Source organism: Nansenia antarctica (assembly GCF_963989245.1).
Source record: "Nansenia antarctica genome assembly, chromosome: 2".
Lineage (NCBI taxonomy): Eukaryota > Metazoa > Chordata > Actinopteri > Argentiniformes > Microstomatidae > Nansenia > Nansenia antarctica.
Window position 1 is genome coordinate 33,730,874 of NC_137675.1, and position 10,336 is coordinate 33,741,209.

At 44.6% G+C, this 10,336-nt stretch overlaps 1 protein-coding gene across 1 annotated transcript in view; it reads right to left on the reverse strand.

Moving 5' to 3' along the window:
- The window catches only part of tmc8 (transmembrane channel-like 8), a gene marked incomplete at both ends in the record, with an annotated part of 58,701 nt that overhangs the window by 47,761 nt on the left and 604 nt on the right, over positions 1-10,336 (reverse strand). Inside the window, 4 exons of the mRNA XM_080523001.1 lie at positions 787-839; positions 1,238-1,372; positions 3,895-4,043; positions 4,761-5,370. Coding sequence (XP_080379127.1) covers positions 787-839; positions 1,238-1,372; positions 3,895-4,043; positions 4,761-5,370 — 947 coding nt within the window. The remainder of the gene's footprint in view (positions 1-786; positions 840-1,237; positions 1,373-3,894; positions 4,044-4,760; positions 5,371-10,336) is intronic.

A 10,336-nucleotide genomic window follows, 5' to 3' on the forward strand; every position in this document is an offset into this window, starting at 1 on the left:
CTATACTCTACTCTATACTCTACTCTATACTCTACTCTATACTCTGCCCTATACTCTGCTCTATACTCTACTCTATACTCTGCTATATACTCTACTCTATACTCTACTCTATACTCTGCTCTATACTCTACTCTATACTCTACTCTATACTCTACTCTATACTCTACTCTATACTCTACTCTATACTCTACTCTATACTCTACTCTATACTCTGCTCTATACTCTACTCTATACTCTACCCTATACTCTGCCCTATACTCATAAGCCAAGACATTCTTTGGAGCACAAACATACTATTGCATACTCATACTCTGCATAATTTTCACATTCTGTTGTCTGAGAGTCTGAAATTGAAATACATTAAAGTTAAATTATATTCCTGATATAAAAAATAAAAAAAAACGGAGAAGATGCGCACGTATGTATTGACTGGCTTTGCTGTGTTTGCATTGTTAGCTCAAATACAAACATGTATACAACATTTATACAACAAGTTAGGCAATAAATTGAATGAAACACTGATAGTAGATTTCTAAACGAATAACCTCACTGTATATTTTCTTATGGACATACATGCACATGCATGCAAGCACACAAACATGCACAACACACACGCTCACACATACACACACACACACACACACACACACACACATACCCACACACACACACACACACACAAACACACACACATACACACACACACACATACACACATATACACACACGCACACACACACACACACACACACACACACACACACACACACACACACACACACTCACCGAGCCTAGGAAGAAGTCCAAAACGGAGTCGTTGCCTCTGAAGCTCAACGGTTCTGCAAGAATTATTGATGAACGTGTTTATCTCCGGCAGCCTTACCTGGTCCTGTTACGGTGTCATGTCCTTCTCAAGAGACACATGAACACTGAACATACAACACAGCTGGGGCTTGTACACAACACAGAGACGGTGGAAAGAACAGGGTTTCATTTGACATTTTGCTCACAGTATTTGTACCCGTCATTAGCAGTGGTTGACCATCTCAGTGGTTGACCATCTCAGTGGTTCACCATCTCAGTGGTTGACCATCTCAGTGGTTGACCATCTGAGTGGTTCACCATCTTAGTGGTTGACCATCTTAGTGGTTGACCATCTCAGTGGTTGACCATCTCAGTTGTTGACCATCTCAGTGGTTGACCATCTCAGTGGTTCACCATCTCAGCGTCCACTCACCGCTGGCGTTGCCCCTCCCGTACAGAGCCAGGGGTCCCAGGATGGCCGAGCCTACGATGACGCAGTGGAGCAGGTTGAGGTAAACCAGATACCTCAGGAACACAAAGTAGGCCTTCACACCTACGCCGAATCGACCTGGAGGAACAGGGACACTGGGGTAGGACGCTGCTTCTGAAGAGACCAAAGCAGTTGTATTGTATTGTTATTGTATTATATTACAGGGGTGCACACTGGTGATGGCCCAAAAAGGTGACACATACTTTTTTTGCGGCTAACCTCAGGGGGGGGATAGCGCTAGCACTAATGGTGTTAAATAAATATCGCTAGCACTAATCGTGTTAAATAGATTTATACAACAGTTAGTTCCGACCAAGTAATTTGATTGGACAAGAGGCATTCCATGAGTTACGATATACAGTATAACAGCACTGGGACTTTTAACTATATGTATCACTCCGCCGCACAGGTGTTCTATTAAATGACTGTTAATTAGACTACATTAACGGACATATAGCCTACCTATGGCCGAGCTGAATACAGTCCTGAGGCATCGGGGTCCATCCGGACAACTAAAGGGGAGCTCTACAGCATCAGCAGCTACCTTGGGCTTCGTGCTGGTTTAAACCGTTACATCAACGAGCCACCGGTTAGCCGGTCTTGGAATCTGATGCAGCTCGCTAAAAAGTTATTGGAGAAAACGATGGAGCAGCGTGCTGTCTGATGTCAACTCGTCTGACTCTGAATCACATTCACACATGCCACCAAAGCGACTGTCAACTGAGTCATATTTCACTGGTTGCACAATACATGGAAATGTACAAATAAATGTACACGATACAAAGTAGCTAGTTTGTGTTCAAGGGTCGGTTGCACCACTTCTCCAAGTACAAACTAACCCTAGTTATAGCGTAAGTATTTACTAAATCAAGATTTAGTCACTACTAAACTTGAATGGGTTGCACCAAGCACACTAGTTATGACGTAGAGCTTAGTAACTACTAAATATTTATACATACCCCTAGGGTGGTGTAAGTTATAACTAACTCGTAGTTTACCGTCGTTACCTCAGCGGAGATTAAGTAGCCTGCCGAAGCAGGGGAAACCAGCCTATCTTAGCAACGTAATGTTGCTAGCGAAGTTTCCCACAGAAGTGGGGAAAAAAACGTCAGATCAGATATATAAACGGGTTATTTTGATAAACCGGACACATTTTGGGAATATATATGGCTACTTTCTCGCCTGAAAACATATTAAAACTTCATAAAATGACATATTAACACTTGTAGAGCCAAATTAAAGCTTTTAGCCAATGGCGGCCAAAATTGAGGATTTAAAAACCGAGGGTTTTGCTTTGCTCGCTGATTGGCTAATGTCTTCTTAGTAACAACTTAAGTATTTACTAGCTATTGGCGAACAGTCCCGTTGCGGAACTATTTTTTCTTGACGGAGCCAAAATAAATGATTAAATAAACAAACAAATCATAATCTGTTGTCACTTATTACTGTTGTTAACTAATAAATTGCGCTGTAGAACTGTTGTATAAAAGCAATATCACACTCGAGGTCGTGTGTTATACTGAATATCAGCACGGCTGTGATTGTCTTCGGTACTCGGCCTGCGGCCTCGTACCTACGACCGAATCACAGCCGTGCTGATATTCAGTATAACACACTCCCTCTCGTGTGATATTGCTTAAATAGCTAGCACTAATGGTGTTAAATAGATATCGCTAGCACTAATGGTGGTCTAACAATGATGCATGTGGATATATATATATATATATATATATATATATATATATACTGTATATATACTGTATATATATATATATACACACATACACACATATATATATATTGTGTTTGTTTAAGTTTTGTGTTTTTGTTGTTGTTGTTGTTCTTCTTCTTATTTTTTATTTATTATTACATACCTCTCCGCCACATGTGCCACACCCCTCTCTTCACACAGCAACCTAAGATGCCCGCTCAGACTTTCATATCAACACATATATCACCCTAACTTCTTTTTTTATTGTCTGTATATCTGTTCATTATGCCAGTCATGACATAGTCAAGACATAGTCTTCTATGTTACTATTTGTCTTTGTAATGCATTTTCACTAATAAAAAAATAAAAATAAAAACGTAAAATGAAGAGACCAAGCAGTTGAGAAAGGCTGTTCCCTGGCACGGTGGACGCTCTGATGGACCTTCCGGAAGCGTCTTCTCTGGTAGACAGACGGCGCTCTGTCCTCATGTCTCAGTGTCCATCCACCTCTAGTTCACATCTCTCTTTATCATCAACCTTCAGTCTCTCTCTCTCTCTCTTTTTCTTTTCACTCATTCTGTTACACGCACACTCACACACACATACACACTCACACACATACACACTCACACACATACACACTCACACACATATACACTCACACACATACACACTCACACACATACACACTCACACACATACACACTCACACACATACACACTCACGCACATACACACTCACACACACGCACACTCACACACATACACACTCACACACACACACACACACACACACACACACTCACACACATACACAGTCACACACATACACACTCACACACACAGACACACACACACACACACACACACACACACACGTGTCTCTCACCTTCGATGGTGTGGAGGGTGTTTCTCCATGGCAGCAGGCCTGAGATAGCTCCTCCCACCTGCTCCCATAGTCTCCTCCTCGCAATGACCCGTCTCTGCCTCCAGGAGGCAGCACGGCCTGTCCTACACTGCTCCAGGCTCCTCCTGTCCCTGACGGACAGACAGACAGACAACTCACACTGTGAGATAATAGAGTCCGTTTATTTTTTGGTGTGTGAGCATATTTGATGCATGTCTATGCATGCTTTTGAAAGTGTCTGTGTGTGTGTGTGTGTGTGTGTGTGTGTGTGTGTGTGAGAAAGAGCGAGAGCGAGAGAGAGAGAGAGAGAGAAAGAGAGAGAGCGAGAGAGAGAGAGAGAGAGAGGGAGAGAGAGAGAGAGTGAGAGAGAGAGAGAGCGAGAGAGAGGGAGAGCGAGAGAGAGGGAGAGAGAGAGAGGGAGAGAGAGAGAGCAAGAGAGAGAGAGAGAGAGAGAGAGAGAGAGAGAGAGAGAGGGAGAGAGAGAGTGTCAATCCACATGGAACCCCTTCTCTCTCTCTCCTTGGATAAGTAAAGTTGTGAGAGCAGATTCTCTCTCTCCCTCTCTCTCAGTCTCTCTCTCTCTCCCTCTCTCTCTCTCTCTCCCTCTCTCTCAGTCTCTCTCTCTCTCCCTCTCTCTCAGTCTCTCTCTCTCTCTCAGTCTCTCTCTCTCCCTCTCTCCCTCTCTCTCTCCCTCTCTCTCTCTCAGTCTCTCTCTCTCTTCCTCTCTCTCACTCTCTCTCTCTCTTCCTCCCTCTCTCCCTCTCTCTCTCTCTCTCTCCTTCTCTCTCCCTCTCTCTCTCTCTCTCTCTCTCAGTCTCTCTCAGTCTCTCTCAGTCTCTCTCTCTCACCTGGCCACCCTCTTCCCTTGTATGCCCATAGGCATGTTCCTGAGGGGCTGGGTAGAGGCCTGGGTAGAGGCCTGGGTAGAGGCCTGGGTAGAGGCCTGGGTAGAGGCCTGGGTGGAGGCCTGGGTGGAGGCCTGGGTGGAGGCCTGGGTGGAGGCCTGGGTAGAGGCCTGGGTAGAGGCCTGGGTAGAGGCCTGGGTAGAGGCCTGGGTAGAGGCCTGGGTAGAGGCCTGGGTGGAGGCCTGGGTAGAGGCCTGGGTGGAGGAGGCCTGGGTGGAGGGCTGGGTAGAGGCCTGGGTGGAGGCCTGGGTAGAGGCCTGGGTGGAGGCCTGGGTAGAGGCCTGGGTGGAGGAGGCCTGGGTGGAGGGCTGGGTAGAGGCCTGGGTGGAGGCCTGGGTAGAGGCCTGGGTGGAGGCCTGGGTAGAGGCCTGGGTGGAGGCCTGGGTGGAGGCCTGGGTGGAGTCCAGGGCATGGTGCTGCTCTGCTCCTCCAGGGGCCTCTGCGCCCCCCCAGCCCCCCTGCCTGCTGCCCTGGGAGCTGGGGAGATGGTGGAAGATCTCAGTCTGGGAGTACTCACACAAGTCCTCAGACAGGGTTGAACCGTAGCTCTCCTCTATAGAGGGGAGAGAGAGAGAGAGAGTTTTTTTTCTTCAAATAAGCATGTCTTCTTCAACTATTTTGACACATCATATGACACATCATTTGAAAGTTTACAATCTGCACTTTCATAATCTGTAAAAACAGAACAGAATAATTCAATTAAATCAGGTTTTCGTTCTAACCACAGTACTGAGACTGCATTAGTAAAGGTTGTAAACGATCTCAGACATATCATAGATGCTGGTGGTGTATCAGTTCTTGTCTTGTTAGATTTGAGGGCTGCTTTTGATACAGTAGATCACACTATTCTAATACATCGTTTAGAAAACTGTGTCGGTCTCTCAGGACTTGTATTAGAGTGGTTTAAATCTTATCTAGTTGGTAGGCATTTCTCTGTTGTCCTAGGAGACTCTGTTTCTGATAATGTTGTGGGGTCCCTCAGGGGTCTATTCTTGGTCCCTTGCTCTTCTCCCTGTACATGACACCATTAGGTGGAATCATCAGAAAACATGGTGTACATGTTCATAGTTATGCTGATGATACTCAGCTGTACATATCAGTATTGCCTGATAATTCACATGCACTCAGCTCGCTGGAGAATTGTCTCCGAGATATAAAACTTTGGATGTCCAAAAATGTTCTACAACTAAATCAGGACAAAACTGAGATTCTTGTCATTGGACCAAAACCACAAAAAGACAAATTGTCGAATACGATGGGAACCTTGCTTTCAAACTGCAAACATGAAGCTAAGAATCTAGGTGTGATTATAGATTCTGACTTAAGCTTTGAGCCTCACATCAAATCTATCACTAGAAATGCTTTTTATCATGAATGGAATATTGCAAAAGTTAGACATTTTCTCCGGCAAGCTGATGCAGAAGTGTTAATGCATGCTTTTGTTATTACACGTTTGGACTATTGTAACAGTCTCCTTTCTGGTCTTCCAAAGAAAGCTATTGGCCAGCTGCAATTAGCCCAAAATGCAACAGCGAGAGTTTTAACCAAAACAAGCAGACGAGCTCATATAACTCATATTTTAGAGACTCTACACTGGCTTCCTGTTGAGTTCAGAATAGATTTCAAGATCCTTCTGCTTGTTTCTAAAGCTCTCACTGGCACAGAACCAGAATATTTGAAAGACCTTTTGCTAGCATATCAGCCCAATAGAGCTCTCAGGTCTTCTGATGCTGGTTTTCTCTGTGTACCACATGTACAAAAGAAGAGATTTGGTGAGGCTGCATTCTCATTTTATGCACCCAAATTGTAGAATGCACTGCCAGTTTACATTAGGGATGCAACCTCAGCAAATATGTTTTGATGTCAAGACTAAAAACCCATCTTTTTAATATTGCCTTTAAATGTCTAAGTAATAAAATTAAGATTATAAAAACCCATCCTTTTAATATTGCATTTAAATTACAAAATAATTAAATTAAGATTATATAATGATTAAAGCACCTTGAGCTGCAACATTTGCAGAAAAAGCGCTATACAAATAAAGTTGTTATTATTATTATTATTATTATTATTATTATTATAACCTTGTCCTACTTTAAGGAATTTTTCACCAGACCCTGTCACATTATGTGTGTGTAAGCAATGTGAGAGAACATCCCCATATCTGCTCAATTACAACCCTGCTTTCAGTTTGTTGTCACTTATAGAGAAGTTACCTGGGGTGACCTGGGCCCTATTCCACGAAGCACGATTATCTTCTAATCCGCGATAATTTTCTAATCTGCGATAATTTTATCTTGCGTTCGGTTCCATCAATGTGGCTCAAATAATTCGCTCTTTGGTTGCTATGCAACATAGCCTCCCGAGTTATTCTGGTCGCGAGCAGGCTAAGAGGCTGGCTAAGGTAATGCATGCGTCAAAAAAGGCTCACAGGCGGAAACTACATCCCGAACGACAGTTCCTCAAGTGTCTTTTAGGAAATATTAGTTCCCACTTCACACGAGATAGATAGATAGATAGTTTGACTGTGTGATAGTTCGATAATTTGATAATTTGAAAGTGTGATCGATCGATAGATAGATAGTTTGATTGTGTGATAGATAACCTGATATTTTGAAAGTGTGATAGATAGATCGATAGATAAATAAATTAAAAAGTGGAAAAAATAAATAAAAAATAAATAGGTATGTCTATCAACTTGCATTGCTTTTGTTATAGCGGTCTGGCTGGCGCAGTGGTTAAGGCAACCAGCTAGAGTTCCGAAGGTTGCGAGTTCGAGACTTGATTTAAGTTTTTTTTTTTTTTTACATTTAACCGAAGCCTTCATGGAAAGGCTTCAAACACCATTGTAATCGTGTCAGTTCTTGTAAATTAGCCTGCACCATAATTTTATAGCCTACATACTTTTTTAGATGAGATTTTAGATTAGATTCAGACAAGGAAATGCAGTAAAAAGTGTGTCTGAAGAGGGATTTGAACCACCGACTTAAAATGACGAATAAATACTATGGCAGCGGTCGATACCACTAGGCCATTGTGACGATATGACGGCTTGTAGCCTGCTGCTTATATCACCACAGTAGTAAATATTCATTTATTAAAATATGAACATATAACAATAACTGGGGCTAGTATGACCTACGCATTTAATCGGTCAGCAATTTCTTGCCAAACCATTTCCCTCGCCTTGATAATTGCGGCAGTATTGCACTATTTTACATCTTATTTTTCCGTCTTCATAAAGATCAATAATTCGGAACCACCCTCCTCTATAATATCTACACCTATGACCTGCCCAACACACTCTCGCGGAAGTACGCCTACGCAGACGACCTCGCAGTGGTGTACTCTGCTGGAAATTGGCAGTCTGTGGAGGGGATTCTGAGCCAGGACATGCAGACACTAGTGGCATACTTCCGGAAATGGAGATTGAAGCTTAGCGAGGCAAAGACAGTGTCGGCTGCCTTCCACCTTAACAACAGGGAGGCTAAACGTGAGCTTAGAGTACACCTAGATGGAACTCCCCTGCCATGTTCCGCTGAGCCAATCTATCTCGGCGTGACATTGGACAGGACGCTCACATTTCGCCGACACTTCAAGTCACTGCGCAAGAAGTTAACAGCTCGTGTGGCGTTGATGAGGCGACTGGTTGGCTCGGGCTGGGGCGCCGGCGCAAGGACCTTGCGCACGGCAGCCCTAGCCCTCGTTTATTCAACTAGTGAATACTGCGCCCCAGTATGGTGTCGCAGTGCCTACACCCGCCTCATCGACTCGCCTATAAACGAAGCCTTGCGCATTGTGACAGGATGCCTGCGTCCTACCCCCGTGGACAACCTTCCCATCCTAGCAGGCATCCAGCCCGCAGGCCTCCGCCGCATGGGAGCCACAGCACGTCTCGCCTGCCGGGCCGTGGAGCTTAATAACCATCTGCTCCATGATAGGCTCACTATAACAGCGGAGCCCTCCCGGCGTCTCAAGTCGAGACACCCATTTGTGCCTGCCGCACAGGATCTCAGGCAGCAATGCAGAGATCTCAACATCAGTGCGGCAGGATGGGCGGATTATATGTGGCGCGCGGAGTGGGAGGCTAACACCTCCAAACTCCGCGACCACATCCCAGTCGCCGGCGCTGAGCCCCTCGGGATGGACTTGCCAAGGCTATCCTGGGTGAGGCTCAATCGTCTCCGGACCGGCGTCGGGCGTTTCCGCTCATCAATGCACAGATGGGGCTTGGCCCCAAACGCGTCGTGCGAGTGTGGCGCAGAGGACCAAACCGCAGACCATATTATCCTGGATTGCCCGGTGTACCACCCACCCAACGGGATGCATGGTCTGTCGGTATTAGATGACGAGACGATGACGTGGCTTCTGGAGGGGTGTCCAGAAATATAGCCCGGGTGAGCCCCTCAACCAGGTCTCGGGGTGGTAAAAGGGTAGCCCCTCGGCCCGAGCCTGGTGGAGTGGAGAGGAAAAACAACTACCCATACGCCGAAGAAGAAGAAGAATTCTGAATGCTGCGCAAATGTAGGACCCCTGCAGAGTGGAGTATCTTCATTTCGACAGATCGACTCTTCGGGGCTCTTTATGTCTGCGTGCACGCGGCCATATCGAGGATTTCTAAGCCGGTGTTCTGTGAACACTGATGACACAAGCCTGATCCTCGTTCGAGGAATCACCTGAGGCTTGAATTCCAATCCCGAGTTGCCTGATCGCCTGATTTATTTTAATCGCCGATATACTAATCAACGTTAGTGGAACGGCCCCCTGGGGTGTGTTCCCTGAAAGCTTCGTAGCTAACGTAGAGAGAGAGAGAGAGAGAGAGAGAGAGAGATTATTATTTTTTTATGTGTGTGTGAATGGGTGAATGAGAGGCCGTTGTAAAGCGCTTTGGATAAAGGGCTATAAGTGCAGTCCATTTACCATTTACCAACAAGAGAAATATCGTAGCTAACATTATTTCTCTCAACAACCTAACCCCAAAAAACAGGGAGAGAGTAACAATTGTAAAATGTAAAATCTATGCTTAATCCTTTGTGCATGAGATCAAGAAATTCAGCAAATGAGGCACTTTGATGTATGAGTGGTTTAGACTAAAGCACACAAAAGGATTTTCAAAATCTTAACCGAAATCTTATCTGAGACAGACCCCACACATGAAGATACAAAATCTTGGATTGAACAGCCTTGATCGTATTGTGTGTGGTGCGCGCCGATTTTCCCATTTCAGCACCCCACAGACATAAAGATTTTCGTTAAGACAGACTCCAGACTTCTCGTTCCCCAAGCCAGAAATCTCGCGTGAACCCATCCTTTTAATATTGCCTTTAAATTACAAAATAATTAAATTAAGATTATATAATGATTAAAGCACTTTGAGCCGCAACGTTTACAGGAAAAGCGCTATACAAATAAAGTTATTATTATTATTATTATTATTATTATCTAACGTAGTACCCTGACTGACCTGTACGAGACAACCATGTGCGACAGGGCAAATAAAGTGCCGAATAACGAAAAGA